Source organism: Procambarus clarkii, chromosome 29 (assembly GCF_040958095.1).
Source record: "Procambarus clarkii isolate CNS0578487 chromosome 29, FALCON_Pclarkii_2.0, whole genome shotgun sequence".
Classification (NCBI taxonomy): domain Eukaryota; kingdom Metazoa; phylum Arthropoda; class Malacostraca; order Decapoda; family Cambaridae; genus Procambarus; species Procambarus clarkii.
The window spans coordinates 5005341-5026145 of record NC_091178.1 but is presented as its reverse complement, the minus strand read 5'-3'; the positions used below and the strand labels follow the sequence as shown (position 1 = coordinate 5026145).

Genomic DNA, 20805 nt, shown 5'->3' with positions numbered 1-20805 from the left:
ACAGGTACACAGAGAATGACAAAGAGGTATGTGAAAAACTCAACAAAAGGTTCCAGGAGGTCTTTACAATAGAACAGGGAGATGTCGCGGCGCTAGAAGAGGTGGCAGCAAACCAGGTGACCTTGGATAGGTTCGAAATTACAAGAGATGAGGTCAAGAAGCTCCTATTGGAGCTGGATGTGAGAAAAGCTGTTGGGCCGGATGGAATGTCGCCATGGGTATTGAAAGAGTGTGCAGGAGCACTTTGCCTACCACTCTCCATAGTGTATAGTAGGTCACTGGAAACGGGGGACCTATCAGAAATATTGAAGACTGCTAATGTAGTACCAATATACAAAAAGGGTGACAGACAAGAGGCACTGAACTACAGGCCAGTGTCCTTAACTTGTATACCATGCAAGGTGATGGAGAAGATTGTGAGAAAAAACCTAGTAACACATCTGGAGAGAAGAGACTTCGTGACAACCCATCAACATAGGTTCAGGGAGGGTAAATCTTGCCTTACAGGATTGATAGAATTCTACGATCAGGTGACAAAGATTAAACAAGAAAGAGAAGGGTGGGCGGACTGCATTTTTTGGACTGTCTGAAAGCCTTTGACACAGTACCCCATAAAAGGTTGATGCATAAGCTGGAGAAACAGGCAGGAGTAACTGGTAGGGCGCTCCAGTGGATAAGGGAGTACCTAAACAATAGGAAGCAGAGAGTTACAGTGAGGGGTGAGACCTCAGACTGGCGTGAAGTCACCAGTGGAGTCCCACAGGGCTCTGTACTTGGACCTATCCTGTTTCTGATATACGTAAATGATCTCCCAGAGGGTATAGACTCATTCCTCTCAATGTTTGCTGACGACGCCAAAATTATGAGAAGGATTAAGACAGAGGAGGACAGCTTGAGGCTTCAAGAAGACCTGGACAAGCTGCAGGAATGGTCGAACAAATGGTTGTTAGAGTTTAATCCAAGCAAATGTAATGTAATGAAGATAGGGGTAGGAAGCAGGAGACCAGATACAAGGTATCACTTGGGAGATGAAATACTTCAAGAGTCCGAGAGAGAGAAAGACCTGGGGGTTGATATCACGCCAGACCTGTCCCCTGAAGCTCATATCAAGAGGATCACAGCAGCAGCATATGCCAGGTTGGCTAACATAAGAACGGCCTTTAGAAACTTGTGTAAGGAATCTTTCAGAACGTTATATACCACATATGTCAGACCAATCCTGGAGTATGCGGCACCAGCATGGAGTCCATATCTAGTCAAGCATAAGACTAAAATGGAAAAGGTTCAAAGGTTTGCCACCAGACTAGTACCCGAGCTGAGAGGTATGAGCTACGAGGAGAGACTACGGGAATTAAACCTCACTTCGTTGGAAGACAGAAGACTTAGGGGGGACATGATCACCACATTCAAGATCCTCAAGGGAATCGACAGGGTTGATAAAGACAGGCTGTTTAACACAAGGGGCACACGCACTAGGGGACACAGGTGGAAACTGAGTGCCCAAATGAGCCACAGAGATATTAGAAAGAACTTTTTTAGTGTCAGAGTGGTTGACAAATGGAATGCATTAGGAAGTGATGTGGTGGAGGCTGACTCCATACACAGTTTCAAGTGTAGATATGATAGAGCCCAATAGGCTCAGGAACCTGTACACCTGTTGATTGACAGTTGAGAGGCGGGACCAAAGAGCCAGAGCTCAACCCCCGCAAGCACAACTAGGTGAGTACACACACACACACACACACACACACACACGCACACACACACACACACACACACACACACACACACACACACACACACACACACACACACACAGGCACCTCAAACACTCCCCACCACATACCAGCGCATACACGCATAACTATACACACTCCAGACCTTCTATACACATTCTGCCTCAGAACTTTACATGCAAATTGCTATTTTTTTTGTATTATTATTATTACTGGTGGGCGAGAGCATGTCTCTGAGAGCCGGGACCAGGAGGCGAAGCCCTCCGGGACAAGCACCCAGTGATCACGCAGCTCACAATTTACAATTTTCATACAAACTACACTACCCCCCCCCCTGCAGAACTCCCTCTGCTGAACAGCTCCCTGCTGAACAGCTCCCTGTTGAACAGCTCCCTGCTGAACAGCTCCCTGCTGAACAGCTCCCTGCTGAACAGCTCCCTGCTGAACAGCTCCCTGCTGAACAGCTCCCTGCTGAACAGCTCCCTGTTGAACAGCTCCCTGTTGAACAGCTCTCTGCTGAACAGCTCCCTGCTGAACAGCTCCCTGCTGAACAGCTCCCTGTTGAACAGCTCCCTGCTGAACAGCTCCCTGCTGAACAGCTCCCTGCTGAACAGCTCCCTGCTGAACAGCTCCCTGCTGAACAGCTCCCTGTTGAACAGCTCCCTGCTGAACAGCTCCCTGTTGAACAGCTCCCTGCTGAACAGCATGAACAACAGGCACATCACAGACACACCAACAAAGAAAACAGTGACTCTACCGTCCAGCACACAGGTAAATATTGATCTCGGATAAACGTCTCTATTTTCCTCCAGATTAAGGGCTAATATCAGAGGAGAACTTAAGGCGGACGGAGCTTGAAGTATTTCAGAGCGAGACACGACTGGTGGTCCCGACCCAACGGTGATGCAAAGGTACTCCTGCGTGCGCCCTCACGCAAACACACACGCAAGTGCTCACACACGGGACCAAAGAGCCAGAGCTCAACTCCCCCGCAAGCACAATTAGGTGAGTTCACACGTACATTCAAAGACAGGCGAGCACGCTCACACACGCACATATAAAAGCCTGCATACTCACGCACGCACACACACACACACACACGCAAACAGACACACACACGTACGTACAAACACGCAAATAGAGAAATATTCTATTCTTTCAACGAGAAAGATCTGGGAGTTGATATCACACCGAACCTATCCCCCAGAAGCCTAAATCAAATGGATATCATCAGCGGCATATGCTAGATTGGCCAACATAAGAACTGCCTTTAGAAATTTGTGTAAGAAATCGTTCAGGGCCTTATTTATATACCACTTATGCAAGACCAATCCTGGAGTATGCAGCTCCAGCCTGGAGTCCATACCTAGTTAAACATGAGACAAAGAGAGATTCAGAGGTATGCCACCAGAACTGAGAGGTATGAGCTACGAGGAAAGGCTGCAAGAGCCAAACCTCACGTCCCCGGAAGACGGAAGAGTAAGGGGGAGACATGATCACCACATATAAAGTTCTCAGGGGAATTGATAGGGTGGACAAAGAGAGGGGGCTGGTGTTCCGCAGTGCTATAAGCAACGCTGTTGTTGTTGTTGTTAAAGATTCGCTACCTGGAACAAAAGGTTCCAAGTAGCACGGGCTATGGTGAGCCCGTATATATATATATATATAATAAGCAACGCTGGGCACACCGGAGTTCCGTACACGGGGGTTTTAAAGGAACACCAACGCTCATTTGCACAGTTCTTTCATGTTTTGCAAGTGTGACTTACTGCACAATACTTATGATACTGTGCGTACTGAAATCACTCACAAGATTATATATCTAAGATAATGTGTTGAGCCCCCAGGGTCGCGGGTTCGATCCCGTTCCATAGCCCCGGCATTTGAGTAGCTGAACACTCCTTGTGATACCCGAGGCTCGACCTAATGATCTGTTGCTGCTGGAATTCCATTGTAATCATTTGAGCTCTGCATCTCATCTCACCCCCCCCCCCCCCCCCTGAGACAAGCAGTTAACGTGGTGAGTATGGGGGGTTGGGGGGGGGGGGGTTGAGGGGGGTGGAAAGGGGGGTTGGGGGGGGTTACTGCCATTCACTTCGGAATGTTAAAGCATATTCTATTGGTGCAGCCTAGTGACGTCACCGTTAACTTGGGCTATAGTTCCTGGGCCAGTTACTGGACCCGAAATGCACATATATATATTGTGTTATGTTGTACTCACCTATTTGTACTTGCAGGGCTTGAGCTCTGGCTCTTTGGTTCCGCCTTTCAACCGTCAATCAACTGGTGTACAGGTTCCTGAGCCTACTGGGCTCTATGATATCTACACTTGAAACTGTGTATGGAGTCAGCCTCCACCACATCACTGCCTAATGCATTCCATTTGTCAACCACTCTGACACTGAAAAAATTATTTCTAATATCTCTGTGGCTCATTTGGGTACTCAATTTCCACCTGTGTCCCCTAGTGCGTGTGCCCCTTGTGTTAAATAGCCTATCTTTATCCACTCTGTAAATTCCTCTGAGAATCTTGTACGTGGTGATCATGTCCCCCCTAACTCTTCTGTCTTCCAGCGACGTGAGGTTTAATTCCCGTAGTCTCTCCTCGTAGCTCATACCTCTCAGCCCGGGTACTAGTCTGGTGGCAAACCTTTAAACCTTTTCCAGTTTAGTCTTATGCTTGACTAGACATGGACTCCATGCTGGGGCTGCATACTCCAGGATTGGTCTAATATAGGTGGTATACAAAGTTCTGAATGATTCCTTACACAAGTGTCTAAATGCTGTTCTTATGTTAGCCAACCTGGCATATGCTACTGATGTTATCCTCTTGATATGGGCTTCAGGGGACAGGTCTGGTGTGATATCAACCCCCAGGCCTTTCTCTCTGACTCTAGAAGAATTTCATCTCCCAAATGATACCTTGTAACATTACTGCGTGTTGTGTGTGTGTGTGTGTGTGTGTGTGTGTGTGTGTGTGTGTGTGTGTGTGTGTGTGTGTGTGTGTGTGTGTGTGTGTGTGTGTGTGTGTGTGTGCGTGCGTGCGTGTGCGTGTGGGTGAACTGGAGAGAACAATTAAAGATCAGTGCACAAGGACAATCCTCCCAGGGCGGCGCTTTAAAACCAAAGTGACATCACTTGCAAGACTTGCCCCCCCCCCTTCCTCCCATCCTGCTCTCTCTCTCTCTCTCTCTCTCTCTCTCTCTCTCTCTCTCTCTCTCTCTCTCTCTCTCTCTCTCACCTTTCCCAACTCGAGGTGTGAGAACAGACATAATGACAATTTGCATTTTCATCCCACTGTGTCTGCAGCGTACATCTGCCTCCCACATAAGTATTCATGCCATAAACCTACATACATACACATACATACACACATTACTACCACATATTATCAAGACGGGCAAATGCGTCCCAACGCCGTAGAACACAGCGAGAGACGTCATCACTACTTAGTGCAGGAACCAACAGTCTAAATGTTCCTTCAACCCTCCAGTAAGCGGGTTGACCACTGGAGGGTCAACCTGGACCTCTCGAATAATACATAGCATTTTATTTTATTTTATTTGACGTCAAAATCCCGAACGGGCAAAATATGATGTACGAACACTTCGGCTCACAAGCATTTCACATTTTCTATGCGTGGGTTCATGGGGTTAGGTTCAGGGGATAATTTAGTACATCATATATGTGACGTTGTGACAAGTGGGAGGGGGTTCGGGGCACGCTGTGACCTCTCTGGGGAGAACTCCCTGCACACGGCAAGGGGAGAGGGGGGGAGGGTCTTTAATAATCCTTTTAAGGTAAAGAAAAATAATTTGATTGGCATTTTCTACAGATAAAACAGGTTTGTCTTTTTTTGTAGAGCTGGTGTTGGGGGGAGGAGGGAGAGAGAGACAGAGAGAGAGAGAGAGACAGAGAGAGAGAGAGAGAGAGAGAGAGAGAGAGAGAGAGAGAGAGAGAGAGAGAGAGAGAGAGAGAGAGAGAGAGAGAGAGAGAGAGAGAGAGAGAGACAGACAGAGAGAGAGAGAGACAGAGACAGAGAGAGAGAGACAGACAGAGACAGAGAGAGAGAGAGAGAGAGAGAGAGAGAGAGAGAGAGAGAGAGAGAGAGAGAGAGAGAGAGAGAGAGAGAGACAGAGACAGAGAGAGAGAGACAGAGAGAGAGAGAGAGACAGAGACAGAGACAGAGACAGAGAGAGAGAGACAGAGACAGAGAGAGAGAGAGAGAGAGAGAGAGAGAGAGAGAGAGAGAGAGAGAGAGAGAGAGACAGAGACAGAGAGAGAGAGACAGAGACAGAGAGAGAGAGACAGAGAGAGAGAGAGAGACAGAGACAGAGAGAGAGAGAGAGAGAGAGAGAGAGAGAGAGAGAGAGAGACAGAGACAGAGAGAGAGAGAGAGAGAGACAGAGAGAGACAGAGAGAGACAGAGACAGAGGCAAACAACAAACTGTCAAGACAGCCATTTCCAGGTCAGTATTATCTCCATAAACATCCCGTCAGCCTGTCCCTCCTGTCAGTCGTTCAGGGGGTAGCGAGCCACCTGCCTAACCCCCGGGGGGGAGGCTCTTCACAACCCTGAGGCTGGTGTCGAACCCTGCTTCCATGCACCACGCAAGATATCTAACTGGTGGACGCCAACTGGCCAATATATCATGCCAGAAATATCCACCATGCTAGGTGAACAGATTTCCGGCCGCAGATAGCGAGCTTCCACTCCACACACAAAAACATTCCAGTTACTGTATTGCCCCTAAAAAAGTCATTAAACACACACTCACAGGCAATGGGGAAGAGGCAGGAGCTGGGGGAGGGCCCCACGACCCACCTCCACTGAGGGGCCCGTGACGCAACACGAATGAGAGGGAACAAAAAAGATGTACGCGGAAGGGAAACTAAAGTTGGAGGTAAATGTGGAGGACTATAACAGTATCTGGCAGCTGGTGCCCCCGCTCCCCCCCCCTCCTCTGGCTGGTGTGTGACTGGGCGCTCTGGCACCTCCATCACCACCACTGTCCTGTGTGCAGTTGTGGCACTCAAGCCTCCCACCTACACCTGTGCTTGCAGCATCTGTGGCGAGATATCTATGTCTTACTGACTGGCCGCCGCTGCTCAGCGGGTCCTTGGTCCCTACACGTTGTGTCGTCAACACCGCCGCCGCCCGACGACGACCAGTGAGGGCGGCACCATGACGCCCCCCGCGGCTGTGAACATATACCGAGACGTTTGTTAGTGTTGCAGTAGTAGTTGGTGAAGGAGAAGGTGGAGAGACAGCAGGCCGGGAATGTCCGGGGGGGCGCGCGCGCGTGTGCTCCCACCAAGGTTACCGGGGGGAAACTTATCGTACATCAGGCGACGTCAACACGCCTCGCCTCGCCTATAGACCCAGATATTTAAGGCAAGTTTCTATACCTTCTATAGAGCTACTTCTCCCATATATTACCTATATATATATTTTCCATGATATTTTACACGTCATATTGTCTTTAATAACAGATTCGCCACAGATCTCAATTTTTCTTTACATAAACTCTCCTTGCAATCGTTGTGCAGGCTGGCTCTTGCGCGGTCGTATGGTAAGATACCTGAACTAAATACCAAGAGAGCAAGTGAGAGGCCAGCTTGCACGTAATGTTGCATGCAACTCTTGCACAGCAGTCTCCTCCCATGGCTGGAGCCACTCACCACGCTGCAACACAATTAAGGTCTTATAAATGCCAGGTTCTTATCGGTAGACAGACGTGTTTTCCAACTGATATATCAACACCCCCATCCTCTCTGGCCCCGTGTTATGTCCGTTCACTGTGGCACCCTGCCCTCTGCCACCACCTGTGGCACCCCTGCCCTCTGCCACCACCTGTGGCACCCTGCCCTCTGCCACCACCTGTGGCACCCCTGCCCTCTGCCACCACCTGTGGCACCCTGCCCTCCACCACCACCTGTGGCACCCCTGGAACACCCCCCCCCCTCCCCAGTCCCTTATACAAAAAGTCGTCAATTACTGCTGAGTAAACAGGGGCTCATCAGTATAGGAATAGTGCCCAGTTGGTCATCCCTGTCCGGGACTCGAAGCCTGAGCACTGTTGCTACAGTAAGATATCCTAACATTCGCCACCCCATGTATCCTCTACATGGAAACAAACAGATCCGCAGTTAACGTATCTCTGGTTTGAAACATGACACATATGAATTAAGAAAATTGCAGATAGCCTTCTGGCCCATACGAGGCAGCTGCTATATATGCATACCCGCCCAAACTCATTGATATTTTTGTCTAACCTACCCCGGAAACAATCAGGTGATCCCCATATCTATTTACTCCATAAATCAACAACCTAGGTTTCCAAACCAGTATTTACCCAGGTCTTCCCTGGATCTAAACTTATCCAATGTATATATATATATATATATATATATATATATATATGTCGTACCTAGTAGCCAGAACTCACTTCTCAGCCTACTATGCAAGGCCCGATTTGCCTAATAAGCCAAGTTTTCATGAATTAATGTTTTTTCGTCTACCTAACCTACCAAACCTAACCTAACCTAGCTTTTTTTGGCTACCTAACCTAACCTTACCTATATATATAGGTTAGGTTAGGTTAGGTAGGGATGGTTAGGTTCGGTCATATATCTACGTTAATTTTAACTCCAATAAAAAAAATTGACCTCATACATAGTGAAAAGGGTAGCTTTATCATTTCATAAGAAAAAACTTATAGTAAATATATTAATTCAGGAAAACTTGGCTTATTAGGCAAATCGGGCCTTGAATAGTAGGCTGAGAAGTGAGTTCTGGCTACTAGGTACGACATATATATATATATATATATATATATATATATATATATATATATATATATATATATATATATATATATATATATATATATATATAGGCCACATCTGCTAACCTAAACTAGTCTGTACAAGAACGACCTGGCATCATGCGGGGTCGGTGCTCAATCCCCGAGGGTCTAAGTGACTGGGCAGCCTTGCGTCACTCTGTCCTTATCCCAGCTCCCCAAGTCGCGGTGGTAGTGGGGGGGGGGGGGTGTTGCAGTGGTGCTGGCTGCTTGCAATAATATCCAACTGACTTTAGAACAGTGAGAATGACATTAACATTCCTGTTTCATGGTCAAAGTCAGCGTGTTCTTGCTCATGCAACTAAGTGCCCTGGTAAACCTGACTGTTGGTGACTGCGATACGCACGCCACTACAATTAACAGACTTCCACCAACCGGACACATTCTGTAAAAAGCTTCCCAATCTTCCCCCTTGCCCAATCTTTCCAATCTTCCCCCTTGCCCAATCTTCCCAATCTTCCCCAATCTTCCCCCTTGCCCAATCTTCCCAATCTTCCCCTTTGCCCAATCTTCCCAATCTTCCCGCCCTTGAAAACTCAGCTTCTCACTCAATGGTTTTTATTATATATTTTCTAGCTAGGGCCAGAAGTCTGGCTCTTGTATGCTATGATTTTTTATTAAGAAAAATAACGCGTATAAAAACAGAAATTAAGCTGAGAACACTTGTCGTTCGAAGGTTTATTTCAACAATTTTGATTTCTTGATGTAGAAGTAAACTTTGAGATCATTTTAAAATGATGAACTTTTAATGACGTTTCAAAACATTTTTTGTTTTCTTTTTCTTTAGGTAAGTGTGAGGTGTCTCGCTCTGCTGGACGCTGGCGATGTTGGCAGGTGGGTGAGTGTTTTAAGTTTAGCGTTTAGTGATGTTTGTGGAACTGTTAATTTGCCTGCTCTTGTAAACTGCTTTTACGACCCAGAATGGAGACTAGTCTAACCACAAGTGCTGATGGGATCACTGGAACTGCATCAACACAGATGTCAACCTTAAGCATGAAGTCTTATGCCTCTTTATGCTTGACTCAGTCCAAGAAGCATATCGCAACAGGCGCATTTCAGCAGTCACTGGTCTCGTCTCAAGAACCATCCTTGGACCAAGATGATTGAACATCTTTTGCTGCATGTCTGAGCAAAGCGCCTCAATAAGTTATTATCAAGAGGTTAAGTCAAGATTATGTAAATCAAATATGTTCAACACACAGTAGGTTAATTGATTAATATGTCAGTGCAAGAATTACTGATTACGAAATTGACGGAAGGATTGACAGATTCAGTTGATGAACTTAATTTGTTCACGACTCAATTTTTAATTCGCGACTGAACGAAAAATTAACAATATATTGTATTAGAAATTTACGCTTAAGAAAGTACCGAGGCTAGTTAATTTTTAATTTTGCCCCGAGGGGCGAGTTTATTGGGCAGCGCCACTCATCCTGTGAGTGGACACACCGGCATAGTGACAGTATTGGGCAGCGCCACTCATCCTGTGAGTGGACACACCGCCATAGTGACAGTATTGGGCAGCGCCACTCATCCTGTGAGTGGACACACCGCCATAGCAGCATGTACAACACTCCCCAATAGGAAGAAAACCCGCTGCGTTGTTCATCCTGTCACACGTCACAAAAAAAATACCATACAAAATTCCCGGAACCAAACCAAACCGAGGAACCACGAATAGAAAACGGAACATTACTTCAATCTTTCCGAGGCGCTGTGATTTTTCAGTACAATTAGATTTTGGTCTTAAGGGAATTATGCGGCAAAATGCAATGGACGGGTTGGTATAGCAGCAAGTGTGTACCTCGCCTCCCCTGGTGCACAGCTTTCTTGCTCTGCTTCTCTCATGTCTCTCTCACTCTCTCCCTCTCTCCTCACTCTCCCTCTCACTCTCCCTCTCTCCTCGCTCTCCCTCTCCACAGAGTTAGGACACCGCTGCTCCTTTCATTTCCATTGGATCTATATCCCAAAAGCTTCCCACTTGGCCAGGCGACCCCTTAAGCTCTGAAGATGTTGGACCCAAGACTCGATCCCGTGGCTCTCCCTCTCTTCACCTTCAACCCCCTTCCCCCCCACTCCCCCTTCACTGTCCTTCCCCCTCACTCTCCTCTATGCCTCATATTCAGACCCCCCTCTCACTCACATCCCCCCTCCCCCTCTTCCCCATTTTCTCACCTCTTTCCGTCGTGATGAAACTGGCAAATTCCGTTTACTTCCGGCCTGGATGGCCTAATTGGTTTGGGGAATGTGGTCGCTGTAATCTCACTGCCTCGCCCCCCCCCCCCCCCACCCTTTCTCTCTCTCTCCCTCCCTCCCTCTCTTCCTCGTCACTCTTCCCTCACTCCTCTCTTCCTTGTATTTCTTTCTGAATTTGTTCATCTTTCTCTACAACTACTACTACTCTCTCTCTCTCTCTCTCTCTCTCTCTCTCTCTCTCTCTCTCTCTCTCTCTCTCTCTCTCTTCTTCTATGTTTATATATAAACAAGTAGGTCCGTACCAATTTTCCATTTTGTTACTTTTTTTAATTTTTTTTCTGTTTGTAATGTAGCGTTCACCCCATTCTTCTCTCTCCTCCTTGTTATCGTTCTCTTCTCTGCTTCTCTCCGTTTCTGATTCATCTTTTTATCTTGTTAATTCCTTTGTTGCACGTCATTAACTTTTCTATTTATCGTCGTTGTCTTTATTTCCACTTCTACCCTTTATTTACATACAATTGACTCTTGACACTACCGGACCCCGGGGGCGTTAACCAGTACCCTGGGACGTTGACCAGTAATTTGCGGGCGTTACAGGACCCCCTGGGGCGTTACAGGACCCCCAGGGGCGTTACAGGACCCCCAGGGGCGTTACAGGACCCCGGGGGCGTTACAGGACCCCGGGGGCGTTACAGGACCCCGGGGGCGTTACAGGACCCCCGGGGGCGTTACAGGACCCCCGGAGGCGTTACAGGACCCCCGGGGACGTTACAGGACCCCCGGGGACGTTACAGGACCCCCGGGGACGTTACAGGACCCCCGGGGGCGTTACAGGACCCCTGGGGGCGTTACAGGACCCCCGGGGGCGTTACAGGACCCCTGGGGGCGTTACAGGACCCCCGGGGGCGTTACAGGACCCCTGGGGGCGTTACAGGACCCCCGGGGGCGTTACAGGACCCCTGGGGCGTTACAGGACCCCGGGGGTGTTGCTGGAGTTACTCAGGAATAAAGTTATCAGTTGCAACATGCAATAAGTAAGACATAAACGGATGAAATGTACAGAAAATCTTCATAAGTCATCATGCCAGTTATGATATCAGTCAATTCAATTCTTAGCAATGTTTGCAACACTTTATAGCTGACTTGATCACTCATCAGGTATACTTTAATGATGAACATAATCCAGGACTTAAGCAAGTTCTAAGTGTACTTGTACTGATAAGTTTATAAGAGATAATTTATAAACTTAAGTTGGGGTAACTTAGGAGATTGAATTAATTCAATATATTCTAATTCAACTGTTATAATATTAGTTGTATTGTTACTATTTAGTTATTAGTCGTATTTTATAACATAATGGTTGTGATTATCATTACAACAACGGCAGGTAACTCGTCTTTGTGTTGTTAACAACAGTGGAAGAGTTGACAAATATTTCCTCCTTTTGTTTACTGACTCGATCGCCCGTTTTCTGTGGAGTTGTTGTTGTGTAAGAGCGGTGGCTGACCGAGTCATTTTATGTTTATCATATAAAAGTGCGGGACATCAGCTTTGGTTGCCAGTTGCAGGTCGGCGGGACCTGTTGCAGGTCGGCGGGACCTGTTGCAGGTCGGCGGGACCTGTTGCAGGTCGGCGGGACCTGTTGCAGGTCGGCGGGACCTGTTGCAGGTCGGCGGGACCTGTTGCAGGTCGGCGGGACCTGTTGCAGGTCGGCGGGACCTGTTGCAGGTCGGCGGGACCTGTTGCAACTGGCGGGAGTGGTGGTGTGATGACCATCTCTGGCTGGCTGGCGGCCTGTGATGGTTAGACCAGTGGACCACACCGCGTCTCTGGCCAGTGGACCACACCTCCCTCCCAGACCAGTGGACCACACCGCGTCTCTGACCAGTTGACCACACCTCCCTCCCAGACCAGTGGACCACACCGCGTCTCTGGCCAGTGGACCACACCCCCTCCCAGACCAGTGGACCACACCGCGTCTCTGACCAGTTGACCACACCCTCTCATAGACCAGTGGACCACACCGCCTCCCAGACCAGTTGACCACACCGCCTCCCAGACCAGTGGACCACACCCCCTCCCAGACCAGTGGACCACACCCCCTCCCAGACCAGTGGACCACACCCCCTCCCAGACCAGTGGACCACACCCCCTCCCAGACCAGTGGACCACACCCCCTCCCAGACCAGGGGCCAGATTCACGAAGCAGTTACGCAAGCACTTACGAACCTGTACATCTTTTCTCAATCTTTGGCGGCTTTGTTTACAATTATTAAACAGTTAATGAGGTTCGAAGCACCAGGAGGCTGTTTATAACAATAACAACAGTTGATTGGGAAGTTTTCATGCTTGTAAACTGTTTAAAAAATGTAACCAAAGCTGTCAAAGATTGAGGAATTACGTACACGTTCGTAAGTACTTGCGTAACTGCTTCGTGAATATGGCCCCTGGCCTCGCAATTAATAGGTCGCATTCTGTACGTTATGACAAACAAGGTGACAAAGCCAACTTGCTATGATAAAGAGGCTCACAAATGTCTACGTTTTCTATGAATCGAACTCGACAGGTCCGAGTCAAGTTAATAAACAGGGACCAGATTCACGAAAGCACTTACGCAAGCACTTACGAACGTGTACATCTTTCCTCAATCTTTGACGGCTTTGTTTACATTTATTAAGCAGTTTACAAGCATGAAAACTTGCCAGTCAGCTGTTGTTATTGTTATAAACAGCCTCCTGGTGCTTCGGAGCTCATTAACTGTTTAATAATTGTAAACAAAGCCGCCAAAGATTGAGAAAAGATGTACAGGTTCGTAAGTGTTTGCGTAAGTGCTTTCGTGAATCTGGCCCCAGTTCCTGAGCGCCAGAGGGGACTATACGAGGTTACGTAAGCCAACAATAACCTTCGAGTGCTGTGAAATAGACGTAACAAAGCGGCCATGATTGTGGAAAGATGTACAGGTTTCGTAACTGGTGAATCCTATATTGAGATGATTTCTGGAATTAGCGTCCCCGCAGCCCGGTCCTCGACCAGTACTCCTTTTTTGTTATACATTCCCAGGAAGCAGCTGTCTAACTCCCAGGTACCTGTTTACTGATAGGTAACAGGGGGCATCAGGGTGAAAGAAACATTTTACCCATTTGTCTCCGCCTCCACCGGGGATCGAACCCGGAACCTCAGGACTACGAATCCGAAGCGCTGTTCATCCAGCTGTCAGGCGCCTCCCTTGCTAGCCAAGGTTCTATCATGGCATCAGAGCTAGCAAAGGTTCTATCATGACATCAGTGCTAGCCAAGGTTCTATCATGACATCAGAGCTAGCAAAGGTTCTATCATGACATCAGTGCTAGCCAAGGTTCTATCATGACATCAGTGCTAGCAAAGGTTCTATCATGACATCAGTGCTAGCAAAGGTTCTATCATGACATCAGAGCTAGCAAAGGTTCTATCATGACATCAGTGCGAGGCGGGACCAAAGAGCCAGAGCTCAACCCCCGCAAGCACAATTAGATGAGTACAAAGGTTCCATCAAGACATCAGTGCCAGCAAAGGTTCTATCACCTCTCATGGACAATTACTACACGGGGTTGTCAGGCTTGATAAGACTTACCATAGAGTCTCGCCAGTAAGATCAAGCTGTCCATTTATCACCCATTCTGCTCCTATTTCTCTCTACTCTTTCTGTTCCCTGTCTTCCCTCTTTCTCTCCCGTTTTCTGCATTTTCTCAGTGGCAAGTTAAGGGGAAACTCCTGAATTCTGAGTGGCATTTGCATTTCAGGTTAAAGCTACAGATCAATTTCCCAGCGCCCCTGAGCGATCCCTGTGCGTCCTCCATGGCTTGAACCACCGTGAGAGACGGCCCTTCTTATATAAGGGAAGGGATTGGAAGTGTTAGGGGAAAGCGCCAAGCCATTACGACTATATAGCATTGGGAAGGGGTCAAGATAAGGATTTGGGATGGGACGGGGGGAAAGGAATGGTGCCCAACCACTTGGATGGTCGGGAATTGAACGCCGACCTGCCTGAAGCGAGACCGTAGCTCTACCGTCCAGCCCAAGTGCGGGCTAGTGACGTCAGAGAGGACAACAGCATTTCTCACGTCTTGTTTGCTGGCGGGAGACAGACAAATGAGACCAACTCTCTTTTGTAAACAAACGTGCCTTTTTTTACACACAGGTGAGTAAGAGGAACAGACGACCTCCGACTTGTGTTAGCAGGCTGAGAGGCCCTCTCTTCCTATAGGTCTTGGGAAGAGAGAGCACCTACGCACTACGCCCCGCAATACTACCCACTAATCGGGGAACAATCAGGTACATAATTACTTCTGGGTCAACAGAGGCGCACGGGAGACATCTCCCGTCACGCAGGGTGCAGTCGCACCTCCACAGATCTCCAGTATCAGCTCTTGATACTGGTAATGGCTCAAAAGGGCCACCACTTACGGGCTATTCGTGCCCGTGCCACCTTTTGGGTGGCTTAATCTTCATCAGTCAATCAATCAACAGAGGCGTCTAGTCAAGCCTACCTGGCAAGGACTCGAACCCAAGACAAAATCGCCTGCGAGGCGCGGGGAAGGATGCAACCACTGCACCACCAACCTAACCTTCCCTCCTTGACCTTAAACTTCCATTTTTGACCCTAAAGCTTCCCTCCCCTATACTAACCTTCCCAGCGTAAACACCACTATCAATCCCCCCCGCTATACCCCCCCCCCCAAGACCCCTGTGCACCAGTTGACTGACACTTGAGAGGCGGGACCAAGGAGCCAAAGCCCAACCCTCGCAGGAACGGATAAACACGCCCTATACCTTCGCCCCGACACGAAAAATCCGAAGAGCTATTTGGGTAACCGGCCACCGCGCGAAGATATGATGCCGGTTGCCCCCCAGCTGGACGCAGGCAGTCACCAGGAAGAGTGTAGTGGTGATGGGGTGTGTGTGAGGGTGGGTCGCTGCCGCTGGTGATGCAAGCGTGTGTGTGTGGGCGCGGCTCCAGGCACTGCCCTCAAGCTCCTGGCCTCCTTATATACACAACAACTGGGGGATAATATATGTTAACTATATCTACTAACACTGACATGGCCGTGAGGAGGGGGAAAATTGGCCTAGGAAGGTTTCAAGGGGTCAATAAGTTGGATTGAGACATTGCGAGTGTGGGTTATATTCTTGGTTGATGGTGAACTGTGTTGATGTGTTCATATTGGCGCCTGAACGTGATTTCGGAGCTCTTCAGTGTGTCGTAGTGGTGTTATCATGCCAGGGATGGAGGAGGCAAGACAACGGTATACGCCAGGTGGGGCAGCAGGAAGAGCGAGTGAGTGAGTGAGTGAGTGAGTGAGTGAGTGAGTGAGTGAGTGAGTGAGTGAGTGAGTGAGTGAGTGAGTGAGTGAGTGAGTGAGTGAACAAGCTCCAACACAAGGGAAGAGGAAGTCAGTAAGTAGTGGGTGGCTCGTTAGGATTCACACAGTGAATGCCGTCCCCGCTAGAACCAGGCTGCTCTTGACACAGTGAACGCACCCCGCGTTCCCCAGAAGCAAGTGACGCAATCCCTTCCCTCTAGAACCCTCAAACTGAATACAATCCCTCCACTCCCCCCCCCCCCCCAGAACCAAGAGAGTTCACAGTGAACGCAATCCCTCCCCACCCCTTCCCCCCAGAACCAAGAGAGTTCACAGTGAACGCAATCCCTCCCCACCACTTCCCCCCAGAACCAAGAGGGTTCACAGTGAGCTCAACCCCGTCAAGGACCCACTACGTAAGGGTGAAAGCGAAAGTGAGAAACACATAATAATTCAAGAAACAAGAGACTAAAGATAAAAGTGAAAAGCGCAGGGAAAGTGCCACGAGAGGCCATTGAGAAAGTGTAACGAGAGGAAAAGGGGAAGAAATATACCAGAGAAAGGCCACTTGAGAGAGGAAAATGCGGAACATAAGAGGTAAGCACAGGAGACATTCTCTAGCCTAGCGGGTATTTGGCTCCAGCCTCACCCCGCCACCAAATATAGACTCCCGCGTGAGGTCATCAATCTGCATCTTTGACTGCTGGGTTCAACATGGCTGTGTGTGTGTGTGTGTGTGCGTGTGTGTGTGCGTGTGTGTGTGTGTGTGTGTGTGTGTGTGTGTGTGTGTGTGTGTGTGTGTGTGTGTGTGTGTGTGTGTGTGTGTGTGTGTGTGTGTGTGTGTTTTGTTCACTATTTGTATTTGCTGAATCGAGCTATTAGCTCTTGGACCCCGCCTTTCTAGCCAATCAATTTTTCCTCTTATATCATCTAATATATATTTATTTATGTCACACACACACGGGAAGCAGCCCGTAGCAGCTGTCTAACTCCCAGGTACCTATTTACTGCTAGGTAAACAGGTGTATTAGGGTCAAAGAAATTCATCCCATTTCTTTCGGCCTCCGCTTGGGAATCGAACCCGGCCCCTTAGGACTACGACTCCAGAGAGCTGTCCACTCAACCGCGAGGCCCCCTATTGTGTGTGTGTGTGTGTACTCACCTAGTTGTGCTTGCGGGGGTTGAGCTTCGACTCTTTGGTCCCGCCTCTCAACCGTCAATCAACTGGTGTACAGATTCCCGAGCCTACTGGGCTATATCATATCTACATTTGAAACTGTATGGAGTCAGCCTCCACCACATCACTTCCTAATGCATTCCATTTACTAACTACTCTGACACTGAAAAAATTCTTTCTAATGTCTCTGTGGCTCATTTGGGTACTCAGTTTCTACACGTGTCCCCTTGTTCGTGTCCCACCCGTGCTAAATAGTTTGTCTATGTCCACCCTGTCAATTCCTCTGAAAATTTTATAGGTGGTGATCATATCTCCCCTTACTGTTCTGTCTTCCAGGGACGTGAGGTTTAATTCGACTGCTGAGTTGCGTGCGTGCGCATGCACGTACATTAAAGTGCTCTCGCGCACTAACAAAAGAACGCTTTTAAATTATTAATTATTTATCAGCTTGCTAGAGCAAATGTTAAAGTTTCTTGTTAAAACGTAATATTATATATATATATATATATATATATATATATATATATATATATATATATATATATATATATATATATATATATATGCGGAAAATCCACAGAGAAATATGAAATGAGGTGAACGTTTCGGCTTTGTTAAAGCCTTTGTCAACACCAGACTGACAAAGTCAGTCTGGTGTTGACAAAGGCTTTAACAAAGCCGAAACGTTCACCTCATTTCATATTTCTCTGTGGATTTTCCGCATAAAATGATCAGTGTTTTGTGATCGTCAATTGCATATATATATATATATATATATATATATATATATATATATATATATATATATATATATATATATATATATATATATATTTATATTTACAAAATAAATGCATATTTACTTACATTTTTTTGCAAAATTATGCATGCATCCATTTCTGAATTAAATTATACAAAATTTGGCATCCATGCAAATTCCACGCAGTGTTATCTTGAGGTTATCTTATTATTATTATTATTATTATTATTAGCTACTCTGTTAACTATGTTAACATATATATAACATCCTCAAGGTTATCTTGAGATGATTTCGGGGCTCTGCGTCCCCGCGGCCCGGTCCTCATCCAGGCCTCCTTTTCTTTACATAACCCCCCAGGAAGCAACCCGTAGCAGCTGTCTAACTATCAAATACCTATTTACTGCTAGGTGAACAGGGGCATCAGGGTGAAAGAAACTCTGCCCTTGTTTTTCCGCCTCCACCGGGGGATCGAACCCGGAACCTCAGGACTACGAATCCGAAACGCTGTCCACTCAGCTGTCAGGCCCCTTGTAAAGGTGTCTTGGACCTGCATTAAAATCGTAATGTTATCTCAAGTTGTTTCCATATTAATGTGGCTCGAACAAGAACCATCAAACTGTTGACCTTGACAAAGCTTACCAAACTGTTTATAACATTCATAGAAATACTGTTCATAACACACAGAAATCACAATAGCGTGATGCATCAATGAACAAATCCACAAGGGCCGTGACGAGGCTTCGAACCTACGTCCGAGATCTCGGACGTAGGTTCGAAGCCTAACGAACCACACACACACACACACACACACAAACAGATTACGACTCCCGCGTCAGATACGGTACTTACCGTATTGACAAGAATTGTGGACTGATGCAGGTCAAGATTATTTCAGTTGACCCTAGATAAAGGGAAACTGTGATAAGAGACTCGAACTGACAATAAACGAGAAATTAGGATGGAAGACTCACAAAAATAAAACAGTTAAGAACGAAACAAAGTGGACTCGTAATCTCTCTCTCTCTCTCTCTCTCTCTCTCTCTCTCTCTCTCTCTCTCTCTCTCTCTCTCTCTCTCTCTCTCTCTCTCTCTCTCTCGGCCTCAGTAACCCAGAGGAAGTACCACGGGGGCGACCCCGCCATCTGAAGCCTCACCGCGCCAGCACTCACAACGAGACGGCATGTTAAGAATACCTTTTGAAGATACACTTCCTGGGATGCCGCGACATCTGATAGGGCCGTGTGACGGGAGGGAGGGTTGTGAGAGAGGGATGAGAAAGAGAGGGTCAAGCAGTGAAACATGAGAGAATAACTAGAAGGAAAGAAAAACGGCTAAATGAAAAAAAGGAAACAATTTAAACGCGATAAAACACACACAAAAAAAAAAAGGTAGGAGTAGGGATAGAGAAGAAAGGGAGGGAAAACATTGCCTGAGAATGTACTCATCTAATTGTGCTTGCGGTGGTTGAGCTTCTGCTCTTTTGGTCCCGCCTCTCAACTGTCAATCACCTGACGGAGGTTCTATGGAGGTTCCACCTATGGAGGTTCCGAAATGTTAAGAGTATGAGCCCTTAGGCACGCAGAGGGGGGAAAAAGACGACGAAAGGGCGAGGAAAGATGGTAGAACAGAGAGATGGGGGAAGACGGTAGAACAGAGAGGGGAAAACGATAGGGATATATGGTGGGAGAGAGAGAGAGAGAGAGAGAGGGGGAATGAAGGGCCAGGCTCCAGGATGTCACTAAACCGCGTCACTTTACAGCTCGCTCTTACCATACGTGGAGCAACCATATTCCCATTATATATCCGGTGAAGGGAGGTGAAACCCCATATGTTTTGTCACTGGAATTACAGGAGAACTGGAGTCTAGGGCGGTGTGTTCACTCATCTGGGAGGGAAGAACTAGATGCTAGGCTGTCCTTGGCAGGGTGCGGACCACCCGCTAGCCTAGCTATACCAGACCGGCTGCGATTGATTGAGACAAATTTGAGAATCCGTCAAGAGCTGGAAATCTATTTCAACTGGTTAAAAGTAAACTGAAATCTGCTTCACGCCTTGGACTATCTAGAAAATTTGTAGGCACTGGAACCTGGTCGTGTACATAGCTTGGGATGTATTTAATGTGGTTACCTCACTTTTGTTAAGAGGTGTACTAAATATGGCCAAGACCAGAAGAATCGATTTTGAGTAAAACTGAATGAATGAAGCAAAACTGTTGATGACAGGAACAATTGGTTTACTGAAAATTATATACACTATATATAAATTTAGTATTTCCCTTGTAAATTGATGTAAATATGATCTTTATAGTGTATATTATTTAATAAAGAAAACCACAAAGATAAACGATATTACTTCAAGGAAGCGAAAATATTAACTAAATGAACTTACTGAATTAGACCTATATCATTGACCACATTGTGATGGCTCTTATATTCATATCAGCACATTATTTTGAAATTCCGTAGGCCTAAGCTTACTGTAAACGAGAACGCTTATTTTGATTTACTGGTCTATTACTGTTAGAAGAAGTTCTTTTTGACTTTGTTTCATGTTATCGAGTTATAATTTTTTTCGTGTTACCTGTGGAGAGTTGGGAATCTATTTCATGTGGTAGACGGATTACGAATCTTTCACGGATTGAATAAGATCTATTTCACGTGGAGGACAGCAAGAAGCCTTATCTTGTGCGGAAACGTCCTGAAATAAATTTCTTGTTAGGTCCAAAAATCTAAT

General features: G+C 47.0%; 1 protein-coding gene across 4 annotated transcripts in view; it reads left to right on the top strand.

Annotated features, from left to right (window-relative positions):
- LOC123764954 (uncharacterized) overlaps window positions 1-20805 on the top strand; it is a 196835-nt gene that overhangs the window by 76794 nt on the left and 99236 nt on the right. The window contains exon 1 of one of the 4 annotated variants that reach the window (XM_069333279.1): window positions 6711-7131. The exons of 1 other annotated variant lie outside the window; for it this stretch is intronic. Coding sequence is in view for 1 of the 3 variants with exons in the window: in XM_069333275.1 (XP_069189376.1) it covers window positions 15971-16111 (141 nt within the window). In the remaining 2 variants the exon portion in view is untranslated. Of the gene's footprint in view, window positions 1-6710; window positions 7132-15785; window positions 16112-20805 lie in introns of those variants that run through there. 2 more of the 4 variants (XM_069333278.1, XM_069333275.1) reach the window with 2 other exon arrangements.